At 50.1% G+C, this 21,704-nt stretch overlaps 1 protein-coding gene across 2 annotated transcripts; it reads right to left on the reverse strand.

Moving 5' to 3' along the window:
* Nucleotides 1–7,089: 7,089 nt before the first annotated feature.
* KLK14 (kallikrein related peptidase 14) lies at nucleotides 7,090–12,153 on the reverse strand. 2 transcript variants are annotated; one of them, XM_030299396.1, is made up of 5 exons: nucleotides 11,351–12,153; nucleotides 10,390–10,561; nucleotides 8,410–8,663; nucleotides 8,169–8,305; nucleotides 7,090–7,579 (listed from the first exon to the last, which is right to left on the reverse strand). In XM_030299396.1, exons 1-5 carry the CDS (start codon nucleotides 11,388–11,390, stop codon nucleotides 7,427–7,429), a joined length of 756 nt encoding a protein of 251 aa, XP_030155256.1. In that variant the 5' UTR covers nucleotides 11,391–12,153; the 3' UTR covers nucleotides 7,090–7,426. The 2 variants fall into 2 exon arrangements, with proteins under 2 accessions (XP_030155256.1, XP_032447206.1); XM_032591315.1 differs by lacking the exon at nucleotides 7,090–7,579 and having other exon boundaries at nucleotides 7,601–8,305.
* Between the last annotated feature and the right edge of the window lie 9,551 nt (nucleotides 12,154–21,704).

Consider the following 21,704-nt stretch of genomic DNA (forward strand, 5'->3'; position numbering starts at 1 on the left):
TGCCCCACATCTGCATGTCCAAAACCAAACCCCGGGCTCTCAGCAGCTCTCCAGGTCCAAACAGGCTCCTCTCGCAGAGTCTTGACCTTCTCCACTGGTGGTCTCTCCTTCCTTCCAGTCCTCAGCAGTGAAAAAACCTTCATCTCCCTTTTGGATTCCTGCCCCTACATCACATGTCCATTTTATTACCAAACCCTGTCTGCTCTGCCTTCGAAATAGATCCCCGATCTGACCGTTTCTCAACACCTTCCATCCTTGCCTCCTGGCACCTCCCAGCCGCCATCATCTCTCACCCGGGGTTATTGCAAATTTTCTACCTGGTCTCCCTGTTTCTGGCCTGTCCACCTTCACTCTGTTTTTGACGTGGCAGCCAGAGTGACCTTTTAAGAAAACGTAAGTCGGAACAGATCACTCCTCTTCTCAAAACCCTGCAATGCCCCCAGCTCACTCAGAGTGAATGTCCCATGTCCTTATGGTGGCTGACAAGCCTCTACACCATCTGGCCCCAGTGGTCCTCTGACATCATTGACCCTCCCCTCTTTCCCGCCCTTCTGATGCCAGGCTCACGCTCAGAACCTGCTGTTCCCCCGACAGGAGGACTTTTCCAAGCCAGATGTCTGGTCTCATCGATTCTTTTTTTTTTTTTTTTTAATTTTTTTTTAACGTTTATTTATTTTTGAGACAGAGAGACAGAGCATGAACAGGGGAGGGGCGGAGAGAGAGGGAGACACAGAATCTGAAACAGGCTCCAGGCTCTGAGCTGTCAGCACAGAGCCCGACGCGGGGCTTGAACTCACGGACCATGGGATCATGACCTGAGCCGAAGTCGGACGCTTAACCGACTGAGCCACCTCATTGATTCTTTTCATTCTCTCTTTGAAGACTTTCCTGACCACCATAGTTGGTAATTCCCAGGGCAGTTTCAACGAATGACTAGAAGGACTCACAATTCCCAGGACAGGTTCAACAAATGACTAGAAGGACTCACAATTCCCAGGACAGGTTCAACAAATGACTAGAAGGACTCACAATTCCCAGGACAGGTTCAACGAATCACTAGAAGGACTCACAATTCCCAGGACAGGTTCAACGAATCACTAGAAGGACTCACAGAACCTAAGGAAGCTGCTATACTGTGGTTTCAGTTTATTACAAGTAAAAGTGTAGCATAAAATAAGCAGGGGGAAATGGTGCACAAGGCAGAGTCCAAGAGAGGCCCAGGCACAAGCTTCTGGACGTCCTCTCTCAGTAGAGCTGTGCAGACACTGCCTGTTTCTCCCAGCAGCGATGTGTGACAGCACATACAGAGTACTGTCAACCACAGAACCTCCCCTAAGCTTTGGTGTCCACGGCTTTTTTTTTAAACCTTTATTTATTTTTGAGACAGAGAGAGGCAGAGCATGAACAGGGGAGGAGCAGAGAGAGAGGGAGGCACAGAATCCGAAGCAGGCTCCAGGCTCCGAGCTGTCGGCACAGAGCCCGACGCGGGGCCCGAACTCACGGACCGTGAGATCATGACCCGAACCGAAGTCGGACGCTTCACTGACCGAGCCACCCAGGCGCCCCTGGTGTCCAGGGCTTTTATTTGGGGTCAGTCACATGGGCACATGGCCTTCTGCTTGCATAGCTGACCTTAGTCTCCAGCCCCTGCAGAGGTCAAACTGCCCCAAGGCCTCTACCATGTCATGTGGTTTTTTTTTTAGTTTTTTTTAAAGTTTATTTATTTATTTTGAGAGAGACAGACAGCACAGGTGGGGGAGGGGCAGAGAGAAGATGAGAGGGAATCCCAAGCAGGCTCCATGCTGTCAGCGAAGAGCCCACGAAGCCTTGGGCTCTAACCCACGAAGCCGTGAGATCATGACCTGAGCTGAAATCAAGAGTCAGATGCTTAATCGACTGAACCACTGAGACACCCTCTACCTTGTCATTTTTATTAGGATAGACTATGTGGCACAACCAAGGCCCCCAGGTAAACAAAGACACCGTTACCAGGCAAAATAACACACTAATGCAAAACTTTTTTTTTTAATTAAAAAAATTTGTTTTTAGTTTATTTATTTTTGAGAGACAGAGAGCAGGGGAGGGGCAGAGAGAGAGGGAGACAGAATCCCAAGCAGGCTCTGCACTGTCAGGGCACAGCCCGATGCAGGGCTTGAACCCACAAACCGAGAGATCGTGACCTGAGCCGAAATCAAGTGTCAGATGCTGAACCGACTGAGCCACCAAGAGGCTTGCAAGCCTTTCTTTCTGTGCAGGTTGTGGACGACTCAGGCCTGTTGAGTTAACCCTTCGTTGTGTAACACCTCCTGAAATCGTAACCCTCCTCTGACATTTTCTATCCCCTTACTCTGCTTTACTTTTATTCAAGGCACTCACTCCCATCTGTAATGCTTTATGTATTTACTTATTCATTTATTTATTTCCTGTCTGCCTCTCCTTTAGAAGTGAGTTCCCTGGGGGCAGAGGTGTTTATCTGTTTTGTTTTAAAACAGTACCTGGTGGGGGGGGGGGGCGCCTGGGTGGCGCAGTCGGTTAAGCGTCCGACTTCAGCTCAGGTCACGATCTCGCGGTCCGCGAGTTCGAGCCCTGCATCGGGCTCTGGGCTGACGGCTCGGAGCCTGGAGCCTGTTTCTGATTCTGTGTCTCCCTCTCTCTCTGCCCCTCCCCCGTTCATGCTCTGTCTCTCTCTGTCCCAAAAATAAATAAACGTTGAAAAAAAAATAAAAAAAAATAAAACAGTACCTGGGGTATAATAAAATTCAATGAATCTTTGCTGGACTAATGAACGAAACGCAGGCACTGCTGAGGGTGTAGGGAGATAGGAATCCTTCTATCTGGGCAAAAACCTGCTAGCACCTGGTGACATTGATTAAGAGTGGGCCTTTTGGGGCTCCTGAGTGGCTCAGTCGGTTAAGCGTTTGACTTTGGCTCAGGCTCAGGTCATGATTTCACGGCTGGTGGGTTCAAACCCCAGGTCACAGCTCAGAGCCTGGAGCCTGCTTTGGATTCTGTATCTCTCTCTCTCTCTCTCTCTCTCAATCTCTCTCTGCCCCTTCCCCACTAGCACTCCGTCTCTGTCTCTTAAAAATAAATAAATATTTAAAATTTTTTAAACATGTTGTGTGCATGCCATGGTGCTTCTCAAGCTTTCAGATGCATTCTGTCCCTGGGGATCCTGTTAAAATGCAGATTCCGGTTCATTTGGTCTGGACTGGGGCCCAAGACTCTGACATCACAAAAGCTCCAGGTAATTCTGATGCTGCTGTTTCCTGGACCACACTTTGAGAAGCAAGTGGTGCTCTCCAATAGACCTTCTTGTGATGATGGAAATATTCTATTTATCTGAGCTGCCCAATTGTGGCAGCCACTAGCCACCAGGTTACTGAGCACCAGAAATGTGGCAAGAGCAGCTAATGAGTGGAATCTTAACGTGTATTGAATTTAGCTCATTTTAATTTAAAAATTAAATGACCACATGTGGCTAATGGCTGCCATATTGGACTGCACAGGTGGAGAAGACTCTGTGGCAGTTAGAGGCAATAAACTAGATGAACAAACAGCAACACGAACAGATGATTAACACAGTGTTTGGTGGAATAATATCATCTATTTAATGCCTCGACCCTGGGGCACTTGGTTGGCTCAGTCGGTAAAGCCTGTGACCCTTGATCTCAGGGTCTTGAGATCAAGCCCCATGTTGGGCATAGAGCCTACTTAAAAAAAAGTACCTCAATCTGACTCCTCACCTACACCCACCTTCCGTGTACCCTACTTCATCCAATTTAAGATGTTGGTGATTGTATTTGTACTATTACTTTGCATACCTCTGAAATAGAGAAAGACTATGTCGATTAAATCATGATATAATGCTAAGACACTACTGGTTGTAAGATGCTTCCCATTTCAGAATTGTTAAACATGTGAAGGAATGTGCACCTGTGAAACAATAAAATGCAGTACTGAACCATCACAGCAGGGAGTATAAGTTTGGAAATCAGATTAAAGTAATCTTTGATCTAAACTACTTTTATTTTGGGGCGCCTGGGTGGCTCAGTCAGTTGCGTGTCCGACTTTGGCTCAGGTCATGATCTCGCAGTCTGTGAGTTCGAGCCCCGCATCGGGCTCTGTGCTGACAGCTCAGAGCCTGGAGCCTGCTTCAGATTCTGTGTCTCTCTCTCTCTCTCTCTGCCCCTCTGCCGCTCATGCTCTGTCTCTCTCTCTGTCAAAAATAAATAAACATTTAAAAAAATTAAAAAAAAACTGACTTTTATTTAGCGTTATAGAAGGATATAGGCCAAGAATTACAGCATGGCTGTATCATCATCTCACCAGGGGCCTGAAGGTACCTTAGTACACAGCTGCTCTTGTCCCCTTTGCTCCACAGAGCTTGTATGGCTGTTGCATATGTGAGCCAAAGTGTGTCTGTGCCACCTGGACACAAGGTGCAGCCTCCATGTCCCAACAATCTTTGGAATTTCTGTAGCCATGCGGTTCCCAGACCCAGCACCTCAGAACTCTCAGATCCTGTGTTGTCCCTCACAGCAGAGCACGTGAACACTGGTGAGGCCACACTGCCTTCCACTCTGTCTGAGCTCTGCAGTGTCCCAGTGCAGAACTACGAGGAGACAGAGGCTGGGATCATCGGGTCATTCCTAGGGACATTCACGTGTCCCACACTGCGCTGGTAAGGATTTAACTCTCCAAGGATTTCCCAAGGGTTCATTCTCCAGGGTAAGGATTTAAGCTCTCCAAGAAAAAAAAGCTTTCGCCAATTTCTTTTAATTTGTTTGTTTATGTGTTTGTTTGTTTGTTTATTTAATTTTAAGAGACAGAAAAGGGGGGGGAGAGAGAGAGCGAGGGAGAGGGGCAGAGAGAGAGAATCAAAGCAAGATCCACGCCCAGCAGGGAGCCTGATGTGGGGCTCAATCCCACAGCCCTGGGACCATGACCTGCGCTGAAATCAAGAGTCGGACACTCAACTGACTAAGCCAGCCAGGTGCCCCGCTTTTGCCAATTTCTGTGGCACAAGTATTCCTGCTTGGGCTGATATCAACCTCCCAGGACAATTTCACAGGACACAGAGTGAGAAAGACATGTGCAGAGCTCACGGTGACAGATGCAAGGCAATAAGACAAATATAACCTCAAAGTATATAAATACTCATGAAAATAATTAGGAATTGATGAATGTTGAGTCTTAACTGAACTTGTTTTGAATATTCATCGTTCAGTTGTAAGTTGATGTAATTTAATATTTTTAAAGTTTTTGTTTATTTATTTTGAGAGACAGAGAGAGTGCAAGCAGGGGAGGGGAGAGAGAGAGGAAGAATCCCAAGCAGGATATGAGCTGCCAGTGCAGACCCCGAGGCGGGGCTCCGAACTCACAGACTGTGAGATTGTGACCTGAGCTGAAATCAAGAGTTGGATGCTTGGGGTACCTGGGTGGCTCAGTCGGTTAAGCATCCCACCTTGGCTCAGGTCATAAACTTGCAGTTCATGAGTTTGAGCCCTGAGTCAAGCTCTGTGCTGACAGCTCAGAGCCTGGAGCCTGCTTCAGATTCTGTGTCTCCCTCTCTCTTTGTCCCTCCCCTGCTTGTGCTCTCTCTCTCAAAAATAAACGTTAAAAAAAAAAAAAGAGTCAGATGCTTAACCGACTGAGCCACCCAGGCACCCCAATGTAATTTAATTTCTAATAATGGTTGTGTTTACCAACTGGCTCTCAAAATTCCTAAAAATTTGCCAGTTGGCTTTTATGGGCTGGTTTGAGCTGGCTCTGGTACACACTGGGCTGGTCTCCTGGCTCAAGTTTACTGACCTTTCATTCTTAAGGGCTTTCTGCTTTACTTTTATTATTTTATTTTTCAAAAAAATTTTTTTTAATGTTTATTTATTTTTGAGAGAGAGACAGAGCGTGAGCAGGAGGGGGGCAGAGAGAGAGGGAGACACAGAATCTGAAACAGGCTCCAGGCTCTGAGCTGTCAGCACAGAGCCCAATGTGAGGCTTGAACTCACGAATCGTGAGATCATGACCTGAACCAAAGCTTAACCAACTGGCCACCCAGGTGCCCCTTGAAGATTTTATGTTTAACTAATCTCTACACCTAAGGTGGGGCTCAAACCCACAACCCCAAGATCAAGAGTCATATGCTTCACCGACTGAGTCAGCCCAGTGCCTCTCTACCGGTACTTTTAAATTATGTTCATCGTTTCTTGTCTATCACCTTCTGCCAGAGTGTCAGCTCTGTTGGGGGAGGCATTTAGATTTATCTGGCTTGTTCACAGCTCAACTTCCAGCACCTAGAACAATGCCTGGTGCACTGTTGTAGGCAATACATAGTCTTCTATTTTTAATTTTTTTAACGTTTATTTATTTTTGAGCGAGAAAGAGTGGGGGAGGGGCGGACAGAGGATCTGAAGCAGGCTCCAGGCTGATAGCACAGAGCCTGACATAGGGCTTGAACTCACGACCCGTGAGATCATGACCTGAGCCGAAGTCAGAGGCTTAACCGACTGAGCCACCCAGGCGCCCCTCCAATAAATAGTCTGATGAATGAAAGTGAGAAAGAGAATGAGATCCATAACACAATGGTTTCATGTAAATGAGAAGCAACACATTGTGACAGGCATGTTTTGCAAGGACTCATGGTGTTCAAGGCCATTTGTGTTGGTGCCTGTGGGGAGGGAGGGGACCGGAGCCAGGGATGACAGATAGAAATAAAGAAATAAAATGAGAGCAGAGCTCTGCCAGGACTTGAACTCCAGCAGGTGATTAACTCAACTCTCCTCACCTGAGATCTGATTAGGAGAAAGAGGACCTTTTTATTTGCATAGGGTTTTCCAAGAAACAAGGTGGGTCTCTGCCCTCCCTGCCCTGGACCTCAGCAGTTCCCTGCTCACAGGACCCAGCCTCGGGAGGGACGGTCTCGTTCAGGGTCATGCCGCGAGGCTGGGCATTTCCCTCTACCACACCAGATGTAGGGAATGGAGGGTGCCTCCAAGGGAACAACACGGACCCCACTCAGCCACTTGTGTGTACATATCTGTCAGATGAATTAAATGAACAGGTGAATGGACTTTAGGATTATTCCATTTTTATTATTATTTATCTGGTTTTTAGAGACACTAAGCTTTGAAAACTGTCTTCTTTGGGGTATGATGCCAGTTTTGTGTTTTCATGCTCTTGTCCCTGTACCGAAGGGGTCTTGAATAATGGTGTTGTGGGGGAGTGGAGAGAAAACCTGAAGGAACTTCTTTGGGAAAGGGGAGTCCTGGGCCAGGGGTCCCCATCAAGAAGCTGGGGGCCCAGACTCCTGGGTCTGAGGGAGGAGGAGGGCTGGGGGGCTGGGGGCTGGGACTCCTGGGTCTTGAGTGGAGAGAGCAGGGTCTGGGGAGACAGCTGGGCAGCTGATGTTAAGTCATACCAACAATCATCTTCTCCGTATGGTTTTCTGGATCCAGGTCTGGTACTTGCACAGGTTGGTGTAGACCCCAGGGTAGCCGGGCAGGGCACAACGCTCCATCCCCCAGGAAACGAGGCCCTGGAGCTGTCCTTTGCACACCAGGGGTCCCCCTGAGTCGCCCTGAAGGGGAGAGGCCGAGATGGAGACACCCATGGACGACAGATGGCCAGAGCCGTGGGTGTGGAGGACTCAAGAGGCAGAGATGGGGAAGAGGTGGGCTGAGACCCCTGGACAGGGCTCTGGAGATATCACTGCCTTCCCTTTTCACTGCTTCCTTCTGTCTCTTCCCCTTGGGGCTCACTGTGCTGCTCTAGAAAACTGTGTGTGCCTCTTTACATCTCCCTGTCTCTGGAGTCACCTCTCAGGGATGGGCCAAGGTCTCTAGAGGTGCTGAGCACAGATTTCCAGGTGACCAAATATAATAACAGCAATGAGAGCAGTGATCAGAGCTAAGTGCAGGCACCACTCTGCACTCTTTCCATGAACTACCATCTGATTCCACCATGTGCTCTGAGAGGAGCTACCCCTGTCTGACAGAGGGATTAGGCCTGTTACCCAAGGGTATACAGCTAGGATGCAGCCGGACTATTACAATCTCTCTCAGTTTCTGGGGATACCTCCTCTGATTTTCATGCTCCTGAGATCCTTTGGTACCCAAGTGCCAGCCCCAAACAATCCCCTTCCTCCAGCTCTCCTTTCTGCACCTCACCTGACAAGAGTCCTTCCCTCCTTGGGGGACACCTGCACAGACCATGCCGGCAGTGATGGCTCCGGGATAAGCCCCCTGACACTCTTGATCCGAGAAGATGTTGATGTTCACGCATTGCAGGGAGTTGGGGTACCTGGCTGGGGGTACACTGAAGGGTTACGAGTCGGGTTTACCTCCTCCTCCCTCAGACCCAGAAGTCCAGTCCCCCAGCCCCTCATTTCCAGGATACAGAAGTACTTACCAATGGGGCTAGATGTGGTGCCCCAGCCAGACACGAGACAGGGGGTCCCTGGGCTCATGCAGGTACTGGCCACGGCAATGGGCTTCACCGCCCTCCCCAGCCGAACAGGCCGCTCCAGCCGCAGCAGCATCAGGTCGTTGTTGTGGGTCCGGGAGTTGTACTGGGGGTGTCGCACCTGGCGAACCACACGCAGCACCTGCTGGGTAGCCTCCCAATTCTTCAGGTTGTGCTTGCCCAGGGCTACATGAAGGATCCTGGCCCATGACCCCCAAAAGTAGCACTGCTCAGGATCTGACCTGGAGACCACTCCCCATCCTCTGGCCCCTTTCCCTTCCCTGCTGATGAATTTCCCACAAGTCTAACCAACTTTTGGAACACCAGCTGGACTCCTGTGCCCTTTCTCATAGCTTGGGCTCTCTCTTGGGCCAATCCCACCATCCACCCCTTTCTGTCTTGAGCTGTGTTCTGGTTTCTGGCTTGGGTGTAAGGGAATGGTTGGGAGTTCTTGGCTCAGTGCTGGGTTCTAGGCTCTGAGTTCCAACTGAGACTCTGGGCTATGGCTCTAGGCTCTAAATCAGAATTGATATCCTGGAGGAGGCTCCTGAGAGGCTCCTGGCTTCTGGGTTCTAGACATTTTGAACTTTTGAGTTGAAGCTAGAATTTGGGTTCTCTAGATGGAGTCTGGATCATGGCATGCGTTTTAGATATGGGTATGAGCTTTTGGTGTTAGGATAGACTGCAGATTCTATTTTGAGCTCTGCATTATGGTCTGAGCCTCGGTTCTAGATGTTTAGTTGAGCTTTTAGTTGTAGGGTAGGCTCAATTCTATATTGAGCAATGGACTGTGATCTGAACTATGGATTCTGGACATGGATATGAGCTTCAGTTCCTAGGTTGAGTTCTGGGTTCTTGCTTAAACTCTGGTTTATGGCCTGGGTTTCAGACGATGGTTTGAGCTCTGTCTTTGAGCTTAGGGTCCTAGACATCAGTCTGAGTTTTTGATTCTTGGGTGGGCTCTGTTTTAGATTGAACTACAGTTATGGTCTGGGCTCTTGCTTCTAGACTCTGGTCTGAGCCTTGACCTCAGGTTGAGCTCTGGGTTCAAGATGGAGCTCCAGGTTATGGCTTGGATCCAAGTTTCTGGATGCTGTCTTGCATTCTGGACTTTGCATTCTAGACACTGGGCTGAGTTCTGGGCTTTAGGTTTGACATGAACTTCAATTTATGGAATTATATCTTAGTGTTTATAGGTACTGGGTGAGCTTTTGTCAGGGATCTGGGTTCTAGGGTTTGGTCTAGACTACTGAGTTCTTTATGAGATGTCAGATTATGGTCTGCATTCTGGGATTTAGACACTGGGCTGAGGTTTGGGTTCTAGGACTCTCAAAAAGGAGCTATAGACTAGACTCTGAATTAAACATTGTACCTAGAATGGGCTCTGGTTCTGTCTATCCTACACTCTGAGCCCAGAGCCCGGAGGCTCTGTGCTCGCAGCCCAGAACCCGGAGCTGTATGTTCTAGCTGTAATCAGAGTCCTGGATTTATGGCTGGACTGCAGGTTCTAGACTAGGCTTTGGATTCTAGGCAGTGTTCTGAGAGGGGTCCTGAGTTTCTGAATGTAGATTGTGCCCTCAATTGAACCACCAATCTGGAATGGGCTCCTAATCTTGGTCTCTATGTAGAGTTTGGCCTCTAGATGGATCTCCAGATAAGTTAGCTTCTAATTTTTGTGTGGGACTCTAAGCTGGCATATGGGTTCTAAACTGTCAGTCTGCTTTCAGAATCTAAGCCGAGTTCAAGATTTATGGTTGGATTCTATATTCTGAGCTGTGTTGGTAATTCTAGGCTCTTATCTAGACCCCAAACCAGGATCCAGCTACTACATTAGGTTCAACACAATGCTCTAGGTTCTTAGCTGAGCTCTGGGACTCTAGACTCTAGAATTCACCCTGCACAGGAATAGGGGAGGGGGTTACTCACGGGCGGGCACAGTGAGCAGCGGTGATGACCCATTGGCCTGACAGCAGGACCCCTCCACAGAGGAAACTACGAAAGGGACCTGCCAGTAAGGCCGCCTGCCATGGCTGGGAGTTCTGGATGCATGTATAACCACCAAGTATCTTGTCCTTATCCTCTTGGGTCTGTGCCATGGCTAGGAACAGGCAGAGGTGGGGTGTGGTGGGCAAAGCAGATGAACAAATGCTTTCCACCCCCAACTCTCTAGGGCGTCTGGGACCCACAAATCCCTTTTCTTTTCCTAACCCCTAAACCACCTGCCTCTATTTGTCCCACCCAGTCTGAGATATGCCCAATGTTGTCTCCATTATTGCCCCAACACAATCAGGGAGTTTTCTGACACCCACCCCTCCCCCACCATCACCTCCATAGTATATTACTTGATCCCATGGCTGCCTCATCCAGGGCTCTGACGTATCTACTACCCTTGACTCTACTCTCCCATGAATACTTTCTACCACCACTTTTCACAGGATACCACCATTCCTCCCATTAATCCTTCTCCAACACATTCAAGGAGCTCCCTGCCCTTTATCCAATCTTCCCACTCGTGTGGACCCCCAGGATCCACTGTCTCACCCCACACCCACACCACCTACCATCACGCCCACAATCACCACCGCCAACATGCCGTCTTTCCATTAGTTTTGCAGCCCTCCTTTTTAAATAAAACCTAGACAGCACTGGATACTTCTCCACAATTCCTCATTTATTCCTCCGCATCTCCTTCGACTCCTGCATCCTGATATCTCCACAACTCAGAACTCAGGCCCCTTCTGCATGCCCCTCAGTCACGACCCCCAAACCACCCTCCTGTCTTTTCATCAGGTCATCCATGAGCACCCCAGGGCCCCAGGGAACACTTTCCATCTCTTCTCAGCATGCCTAGGGGACTGCCATACTCCAGATCTCACTGCTGTCTTACCTAGAGCCATGATCTGGAGTGCTGTCAGCAGGAGGAGCATTCTGGGGTCTGAAGGTCAGGTTCTGGCAAATGCAAAGAGAAAGTGAGAGAGAAGGAGGCTGCAAGAGACCCAGAGATGAGGGAGAGAGACAGTGAAGGCCTTACACAGAGACCAAGACCCTTCGAGACGTGGATGCGTCTCTGTGTGTGCAGGAAGGGGGGTGGTGCCTTGATTCCCTGTCACTCTGTGGAGCCCTTTTATCCCTGGCCTGGGCAACAGGCCCTGCCTCCCCCACCCCCGCCCTTCTCCTGACATTTTTTTATTGCCCATTTCCCATTCCAGGACTCCAGGACTCCCTGGTCCCATCTCCTCCCTCCCTTCTCTGGTCAGAGAAGCAGCCACAACATTAATGAGAACCCGCCCAGGGAAGGTGTTTAATCTGGGAGGAACCCAGGGAGGGAGGGGGACCCCAGGGCAGGGTGGACAAAGTGGGTGGCTCAGGGGAAGGTGCTGGTAAGGGTTGGGGGTAAAGAGACACAGAGAAGACTGGGAAATGTAAGAGAAGTAACATAAGAAGGTGGAGAACCAGAGAAAGTGTCAGAGAAACACAGACCCGAGAGACAAGTGTCAGAGGGAGAGAGACTAAGGAAAGATGGGGAAGGAGAAGGAAGATGAATGTGGACATGGGGACAGAGGAGGTGAGGGTGTGGGGGGGGAGACAGTGGGGCAGGCGCAGCACAGAGACAGTGATTCATGGAGAAGGGAATGTGGGAAAGCTAAGAAAGAAACAGAAAAACAGGGAAGACAAGGAAGACACTGAAGGCAGAACAGAGACACAAAGGAAGAGAACCGAGTGAAGAGAGAGAAGGAAGGCAGGATCACCACCCCTCCCCCACCCCAAACACACAAAATAATAGCCGGGGGACCGGAGGATGAAATGCTGGAGGAGGGGGAGGACGATGCAGGACCAGGCAGGTGAGGGGGTGACCAAGGGAGCTAGGGCACAGCACGTGGTGGGGACGCACTCAGAGGAGACAGGGAGGCAGAGATGGGAGGTGACAGCAGCCAGGAAGAGGGAGGCAGGGGTTGGGGCGGGGAAGGGCAGGAGACACCTGGGACTGTCTTGTCCCCTAGGCTTTCTGGCTTTGTGGTTTTCACAGTCCTGAAAGTCTGGGGAACAGGGACCCCAGCGGGGAGGAGAAGGAGCAGTGGAGAACTGGTGTCTCCCACTCGGCAGAGGGGCGGGGACAGAGTGAGAGATGGTGATCTAGAGAGAGGGAGGGAGACAATGGTGAGGTGGGGGAGGGCTCCAGACAGCCCAAGGAGGTGCTCTGGGTCCAAGGGACCCCTCCTAACCTGGGGTAGGGCACGCTGCCCTCAGTACAGCACCTCCCCAGCCTCTTAAATTCCCTAATGACTGCAATTTGTCCCTGGGCCTGAGCAGGGCACGGTGACTCAGGAGGCAGCCTGTGCACTCTCCCTCTCTCAAGAACCCTCCCTTCTCTCCCCACCCCCCCAGGGTTGGCTCCCAAACCACTTTCCTTCCTCTTTGCCTGGGCTGCTGCTTAGTCTGGTCTGCACCTGGGGACTCAGTGTGTCTGAACCCACACACCCGGCTCCCTGTGTGCACTTAGGTTGCCTGTGAACTGGCTCTGAGGAGCTCCCTGCTTTAGGCGGCCTGGCAAACCAGAAGGAAAGACCCCCATCCCACCCTGGGGGCACAGGAGGGCTGAGGACCCTTGTGGTGACCTGGACCTACACAGGAGGTAACATTACATAGAAACAGATATTTGCACACGTGCACACCGGCAAATAGAGGCACCTGAAGAGCTGACCTGGAAGGAGACCTGTAGTCTGGCTAACGGCCCTCATTGAATTCCTGGGTCTGATTTGGGTCTGATACGGTTAAAAAGCCGAGGGAAGGAGCCCCCGGGACTCTACTCTTTGAGCAATTTCTTGGAGTCCATAAATATGTCTTTGTCCTTTTTTTTTTATATGGATTTTAAAAATAAAAACAGCCACCAAACAGAATTTCCTGGTAAACACAAGCCCCGCCCCCTTCCCCTGAGCAGAAACCTTTGATTGGATGGACTCATGGTGACCCTCCACTGAGCTGAAGACTTTGGTGAACAGGAGGTCTCAAAAGAGACCTCTGCTTCAAAAGAACCCTCTGCTTAAGGAGAAGACTTTAGTGAACCCGAGGGAGCCCAAGCAAAAGGCTGGGGCTACAAGAACAAATAGGGTCCCTTCACAGCTTATCGCTTCCCAGCCCAGCCCTGGACCTCCCAGTTACTCAGCTCCTTCCCTCCAGAATCTAAAACCCAGACGACCTGTTCACCAATCCACCACCTGCTTAGCAGTGTTGTTGGCCATGACATGAGCGCTCAAAACATATTTGATGAATGAATGAACGATCGAATGAATGAGCAGATGGCCAGAGTCCTTGCCTTCAGGGAACTTACGGTCTGATGGGAAAGGCCAATCGGCAATAGGAAACTCAGTCCGGGGTGATGTGCCCTCTGACAGGGAACGTGGAAGGGCCTGATGGAACCCCAGAGTGGAGAAAGGGTTCCTGAAGGGCGAGCTGTCTAAGCTGGGGCCTGCTGTGGATGAGCAGGTGTTTGCCTGGGGCATGGAGGGAATGTGTGTGGGGTGGGGTGGGAAGGAGGTGAGGGGCTCTGAGTAGAGACCTTCAGGCCGGAGGATGGGGACAGAGCTCAGAGGGCTGGAGGGGAAATGTGGCCAGGAAAAGCAGAAGCCCAAGGGTGATTCTGAGCAAGCGAGAAGATCCCTTAGGGTCCTCACTGGAGACCCCGGTCTGGAGATTAGGAGAGCTGTCTGGTTAGACACAGAGGTGGTGTGTTATCAGCACCAGCGGCACCGGAAGCCAGGGTGCGTGGAGCCCACGCCCAGAGACTGTATGGAGTGGAAAGACCAGGGACATCTGCCCAGGACCCCAAGGAAGACCCCCGGCCTAGGGGGCAGAGGGCTGAGAAGGAGCAAGGGAAGAGCTGGGAGAAAGGCCAGGAAAGGGTGCTGTTGGGGAAGCTGAGATAACTTTTTTAGGGAGGAAGTGGGACACAGCTGGGTGGCCACTGGGGAAAAGGACAGACGGGAGACTGTAAGGTTTTGGTGGTTGGAGGGACTGGAAGAGGGGACGGAGACAGGTGTGTGGCCAGCTAGGGTTGGCAAGGAGAGAAGGAAGGATGAAAACAGCTCCAATTTATTGCAGGCTGGGCACAGTGTTGTGTTCCCAAAATTTGCCATTTAAATCATTAAAAAACATTTTTTTTAAATGTTTACTTATTTTGAGAAGGAAAGAGACAGAGAGGGAGAGAGAGAGGGAGAGAGAGAATCCCAAGCAGACACTGCACGGTCAGCGGTGAGCCCAATGCGGGCCTGGAACCCACCAACCATGAGATCATGACCGGAGTGGAAACCAAGAGTCTGACGCTTAACCAACTGAACGACCCAGAGGCACCCCTTAAGTCATTTTTAAGTGGGCAGTTCAGTGACCTGAAGTACATTTGCATGATTGTATAATCATTGCAGCCATTTATCTCCAAAACTTTTCCATCTTGCCCAACAGGAATTCTGTCTCTATTCAACATTATCTCTCTGTCCCCTCGCCTGCAGCCCCTGGTAACCTCTATCTGCTTTCTGTCTCTATGGCGTGACCACTCTAGGCGCCTCGTAGAAGCTGAATCACTTTGTGACTGGCTTATGTCATTGAGCGCGATGTCCTCAAATTTCACCCGTATTGTCGTGTTTCAGAGTTTCCTTCCTTTTTATTTTTTAAAAATATAATTTATTGTCAAACTGGCTAACATACAGTGTATACAGTGTGCTCTTGGTTTTGGGGGTAGATTCCCGTGATTCATCACTTACATACAACACCCAGTGCTCATCCCAACAAGTGCCCTCCTCAATGCCCATCACCCATTTTCCCCTCTCCCCTGCCCCCCATCCGCCCTCAGTTTGTTCTCTGTATTAAGAGTCTCTTATGGTTTGCTTCCTTTCCTCTCTGTTTCTATTATTTCCCCTTCCCTTCCCCCATGGTCTTCTGTTAAGTTTCTCAAGATCCACATATGAATGAAAACATATGATATCTGTCTTTCTGTGACTGACTTATTTCACTCAGCATAATACCTTCCAGTTCTATCCATGTTGCTGCAAATGGCATGACTTCATTCTTTCTCATTGCCAAGTAGTATTCCATTGCATATATAAACCGCATCTTCTTCATCCATTTTTTTAAGTGGAATCATCTGCCACTTAATGGATGTGCCATATTTTGTTTGACCAAGGAAGTTCTTCATGTGGGCTAGCTTCTTTCCTCCCTGCCTCCCTCCCTCTGTTCCTCTCTGCCTCTCTCTCTCCCTCACACCTTCCTTCACTCTCTCCCTCCGTTCAACAACACAGACCACTCACTGAGCATGAGTCACTGTTCTAAGCACTGAGGATATAGCCATGAACAAAACAGACAGAAATCCCTGCCCTGCTGAAGCTTATATTTGGGGGGGGGGGGAGGCAATCAAGAGAAAGAAAGTTAAATAAGTACAACATATGATATTACAACTTATGAGTGTACGAAAAATAATAAGAAAGTAGGGAGGGGAATAGGGTCAAGAAAGGTGCAAGTGAGGTGATCTTTGGGTAAAGACCTAAATGGGTTGGGGATCTCTGGGGAAAGATTGTTCCAGACAGAAAGAGTGGCAAGTGCAAAGGCCCTGAGGCATGTCTGGGGAGCAGTGAGGAGGCCAGTGTGGCTGGAGCACAGTGAGTAAGGGGGAAACAATAAAAAGAAATGAGGGCGGTCAGGCCATGGAAAGTATGGACTCTATGAGATAGGTACTATCTTGTCCCTCTTTACAGAAAAACTGAGGCTGAGAGGGGAGAAGTGTCTTGTCCAAGGTCGCCCAGCTGGTCAGTGCAAGAGGAAACGTTCAAACTTCAGGACTATCGGGCTCTCTGCTCCATCACCTGACTCTTCCATTGCCTTTTCCAAGGCGATTTGAAGGTCTGTTCCATTTGTGCACTGATTTGTGGGTCCAACAGTGTTTGAGTGCATTTTTCATAAATTAGCTCACCAAAGCCTTCCCGTGGTGTCGTGAGAAAGACACTCTTATTATCTTCAAGGTACAGATGAGGAAGGGAAGTCGTCCGCCCAAGTTTACACAACGCTGAGTGGTGTCGCCATGATTCGAACCCAGGCGGACAGCTCTTAACAACCACAGGGAGTGAGATGCCCGAGAACAAAGGGGCAAATGGTGCAACTGCCTGAGTGGTGGGATTAGCTCCAGATGGGAGGAAAGACGCCTCTTCCATTGTTCCAGGAAGGAAGAAGGAAAGGGCGGGTGAGGTTTCGGGTGGGGTGTGGGTCCTGTGGCAGGAAGAGGAGGGAGGGCCCTTGGGGTGGCTTCTGCTTCCTCCAGGAAGACGGAGGCCAGCTCATCTCAAGGGGCACCTGGGTGGGTGGGGTTGAGGAGGTGAGGGAGGAGAAGGCACCCAGGTGAAGTTGGCACTCAGCAATTTAAAGAGGCATCTTTTGAGCAGTTGGACGATTTTGTTTTGTTTTTCTCCAGCAAAGAGCAGGAACGTGCAGGGCTGGGTGATGGTGGGAGGGGTGCTGAAGACACCAGCGGTGGAAAGGACTGTGGGGTATAGGAAAGGCAGACGGGAGGGGCTTTGGCGGGAGGCCGCACGAGGGGGTCGGGGGTGCCCTGAGGTGGAAGAACAGGTATGGCAGAGACACCCACAGCTCTGGAAGTCTGGGAGGCTGTGGTCAGGGAGTAGGATGTGGGTTTTGTGGCTTCTGAGGTGGAGCCCTTCTGGATGGAGATAGGGGCCAGGGTGCTACCGTGGGAATGGGTGATGGGGGAGGTGGTCTCAGACCCTGTGGAGGCTGGGGGACTGCAAAACCAGGGGGTCCTCTCGCTTCAAGGCTCCTCAGTCCCCGTGTCAGGGAATGCCTGTCTCTGTCTGCACCTATAATGAACATCAGGCAGGTTGCCAAGGACCTCATAAACATGATCATGTTTAATCCTCCCAGCAGCTTCATGAGGTTTAGAGACTCTTATTAGCACCGTGTTACAGGTGAGGAAACGGGGTCTCGGACAAAAGTCGCTTGTGCAAGGGGCAGAGCCAGGATTGGAACCTGAGGCATTCAGCTGTTAAACCCCGTGCCATTCTGTCTTCAAATCTGTTTGCATGCCACTGAGGGCAGGGGACCTTCTGCTGGATCCCCATCCCCCCGGCACAGTCCGGCACGCGATGGATACTTGTGGGATGAGGAAATGGACGCTCACTCTGCCTTGTTGGGCCCTGACCAGCTCCTGGCTGGCAATTTTTCTAGTACCTCCATGTGCCACGTCTCCCTTAACCCCCCCCCCCCCGGCCCGCACACAATCGCTCCCATTCTACAGATGGGGAAAACCCAGAGAAATTAGGTTAGTTAGTTGCCCAACATTGCATGGTGAGCAAGTGGTGTAGGTGGGATTCAAACCTCAGCCCGTCCGACTTGATGCCCCTCTGATGCTGACCTCACGTGTCTCTTTGATTACCCAAACTTTCTGGGTAATCTCTCAGATGGCTCTGAGTCAGCACCTGTATCTGCTACGTGCCAGGCAGCCTCTGTTTGCACACCTGGGCGCCCCTGATGCCAGGTCAACAGCCAGAGAACATTTCTGCCCCACCTCCTTCTGTCTTTATTATCTCTCATTTATTGCAGCTTAAAAAGTGGGAGAAGGTGGGTCCACTCCCACCCTCCCCCTGAGTCTTCTCCTTGTTAGTAAACGACACCGACACCATCCTTTTCCCTGTTGCTTGGGTCAAAAGCTGGGAGTGGTCCTTGCTCCCTCCCTCACACCCCACCTCCCACTTTGGCAATTCCTGTCATCTGGGCACCAAAATAGCCATGGAATCCACCCACTGCCCTCTTCTCTCACCAAGCCGTGTTTATTTCTCACCTGGACAGGTGCAATAGCATCCTAACTAGTCTCACTGCTTCCACGTTTGACCCCTATTCCTACCCCCCTACCAATGCCACGTCCATTCTCCACTCAGCAGCCAACGCGTTCTTAAAATTTTAAACAGTATCATGTTAAAACCTGCTTCAAACCCATTTATGATTCCCCGCTGCAAATAGAATAAAACCCAAATGCCTCCAAGGCATTCTGTCTGGCTTATGTCCATCCCTCCAACCTCATCACTCCATCATGCTCTGTGCCTCAGCTCCCCCGCACTTCTTTGATTTTCCCAGTGTGGTAGTTGAGGGTCTTTGTCCCACTTTAGGTCTTTGTCTTTGCTGATCCCTTTGCCTGGGATACCCTTCCTGCCACTGTGATCACCTTGTCTGGAGCAGACATTCTCTTCTTGTTAGTTTCCTTCCTATGCCTCATTTCAATCTAAAATTGCTTTATGTGTTTGCTTCCTTGTTTATTGTCTCTCTTTTTTTCCCCCCTCTACGGCATTTATCACCATCAGATGTCCCTCATGTTTTATTTACTTTCATTCTTATGGATTCTGTCTCCCATAACTTGAGTGTCATCTCTGACAGGGCAGGGGTTTTTGCCTTCCTTATCTGGTTCTGTGCCCTGGTGCATAGTAGGCACACAGTAAACATTTGTGGAATGAAGTAAAATCTCTGTCACTTGAACTGAGGCTTCATGAGGGCCGAGACCTCGTCTAGCAGGTTCATTGCTGAAACCCCTGAGCCTAGTCTGGTACCTGGCATGAAGTGGGGCTCTGTATAAACAGGCTGAAGGAGTAAGTTTATCTCAAAGTCGCCTTCTCTCTAGAATCTCTGCTTCTCTCTAAAAATCTACTTCCCTCCAGGATCTCTGCTTCTCTCCGGAAATCTGTTTCCCTCCAGAATCTCTGTACCCGATGCTTCTACCTCTTCAGACCTGGCACGAATCTCCAATTATCCAGCCTTGGGAGAGCAAAACATAGGAGAAGACAGGGAAAGCCCATCTTTCTGAGACTGGGCTTTAAAGCCCTCCAGGGAAGAAAGATTTCAAGGGACTCTGGAGGATGCGGTTTCCGCCCCATCAGCCTTGATCCTTTCACAGATCCACTGCCATCCTCAACAAGAATGAAGGATCCCTTGTGCTTACGTAGGGGCTGCATTTACCAAGGCCAAAACTATAGCAAAGCCTCCCTCCATGATGACTGGGGCTTCCTGCCTCAGCAACATCCCTGCTCTGCCCTCCATCCTTACTATGGTTTCCTCCCTCAGCAAAAGACTGCCCCGTGTTTACTATGGCCTTCTGCGTATGTTGGCAAACATCTTTATTTCTGTTCAGTCTGTTTGGGAAGGACTCCTCTTGTACTGGGGTTCATGCAGGAGCTCTTATGCTTACAAACACACCCTAGGGTTTAGTAGGCTTTCCAACCCATGGTGAGTGCTCACTAAATAGCCCTCCCATCCATTCCCACCGTCCCACCCCTTTGCCTCTGCTCTGTTTGGCTTCCCCTGGCAGTCCCCCTGGGCTAGCTCCTCCCCCACCATCTTGGCCTGCTAGCAGCCATTCCAAACAGGTTCAAGGTCCTTCCTTGCCTGCAGGCCTCTATCTGCCATTCTTTCAGCCCCATCTCCCTCCCACCCCATTCTCGTGCTCATTCTTACCCTCGGTGTTTTAACACTGCCTCCTTCAGAAGGCATTTTGTGACACCCCATGCTGAGCTGGGCACCTCACCTCTGGACTCCCTGGTGCCCTGGCTAGCTCCCCTGACCGTAGCACGCGTCCCTCCGAGTCCATGTCTGCCTTCCCCACCAGACAGGTGGGGAGACCTGAGGAAACCACTGAGGGCCGGGACTGGGGCTGCCTCAGTGCCCCTGGGAGATATCAGCAAATGTTTGCTGCGTGAATAAAGGCACGACCTTTTTCACTCCTCTGCTCAAAACTCTCTGTGGCTTCTGTCTCAAAACCAAAGCTGAGCCTATACGCTCTGCTCCCTCTCAGCCCTCCCTTCCACCATTACCCTGCCTCGGTCTGTGACTGCTGTGCTGCCACCAACAAGGCTCTTCCCTGCCATCTGCAGAGCTCACTGCCTCACGTTGGATAGGTCTTGGCTCAGATGCCACCTTCTCCTTGAGGCCTTTCTGTCCACCTCACTGTTTTGTGTGGGTCTCAGCCCATCGATAACCCGGGTTCTCATGATTGCAAGATTGCCCTCAAGAGTAACCACCAGGAAACTTAAAAAAAAAAAAAAAAAAAAAAAAAAAAAAGGTTTATTACTTACAGGATCTGGAAATCACATGGCATACCACGGGCCATACAGCAAAGTCAGGTGGAGGGTGGGTGCATGGGTGTCTGGGGTTCTGCTTTTATTGGGATCAAGGGGGGTGCCTAGGATTTCAAGGGTTCACTATTCATGAATTTAAAACATAAGAGTTGGGGGGCGGGGGCAGCGCCTGGGTGGCTCAGTCAGTTAAGCCAGACTTTGGCTTAGGTAATGATCTTCTGGTTCATGAGTTCCCAAGCCCCACATCAGGCTCTCTGCTGTCAGTCTAGAGCCTGCTTCCTATCCTCTGTTCCCTCCTCTCTCTGTCCCTCTCCAACTCGTGCTCAAAAATAAACATAAACATAAACATAAACATAAAAAAAAAACCACAGAAGAGTGGGGAATTTAAAGCTTGGGAGGAGGAAAAACAGGCTGCTGGTGATTTATGGAAATCAGCTAAGATCTCTAAAACAAAGGTGCCTGGAGGGGGTGGGGGGAGGGAGCCAGGCTTTTTTTTATCTAGTTGTATGACTGGAAATCTGTTTACCGAGATAGCCATCTTTGAAGAGGAAGCCTTGGCGAGCAAAGCTTAAGTCAGGCACTTGGATTACAAAAAAGAGAAAACCAGGGGCGCCTGGGTGGCTCAGGTTGTGGTCTTGCAGTTTGAATGCTGACAGCTCAGAGCCTGGAGCCTGCTTCAGACTCTGGGTCTCCCCCTCTCTCTGACTCTCCCCCTCTCTCAAGAATAAACATTTAAAAGTTACCAAAAAAAAAAAAAAAAAACAAAAAAAAAAAACAAAACAAAAAACCAACTGCCAGGGCTTACGGTACACCTGCTTCAATGTGGGCATGTTTTCATCCCCTGATTTATCACCATCTGACATACTATATATTCAACTTATTCTTCTCCTTTCTCTTTTTGGCTTCTCCCATTAGGGAAGGTATTTATGTGTTCACGGCTGTCACAAATGAAGTGCTCAATAAATATTTGCAGAATGAATGAGTGCATGTACACACAGGTCTTGAGGTCAAGGGAGGTTTCCAATGGGGCCCTAATATTGCTGCCAGACTGTGCCTCTCGCCCTTGGCGGCTGGCTCAGACCAGGGGGTCCCGGGTGGGGGTGGGGGGTCAGAGAGCAGAGCTCC

Source organism: Lynx canadensis, chromosome E2, assembly GCF_007474595.2.
Source record: "Lynx canadensis isolate LIC74 chromosome E2, mLynCan4.pri.v2, whole genome shotgun sequence".
Classification (NCBI taxonomy): domain Eukaryota; kingdom Metazoa; phylum Chordata; class Mammalia; order Carnivora; family Felidae; genus Lynx; species Lynx canadensis.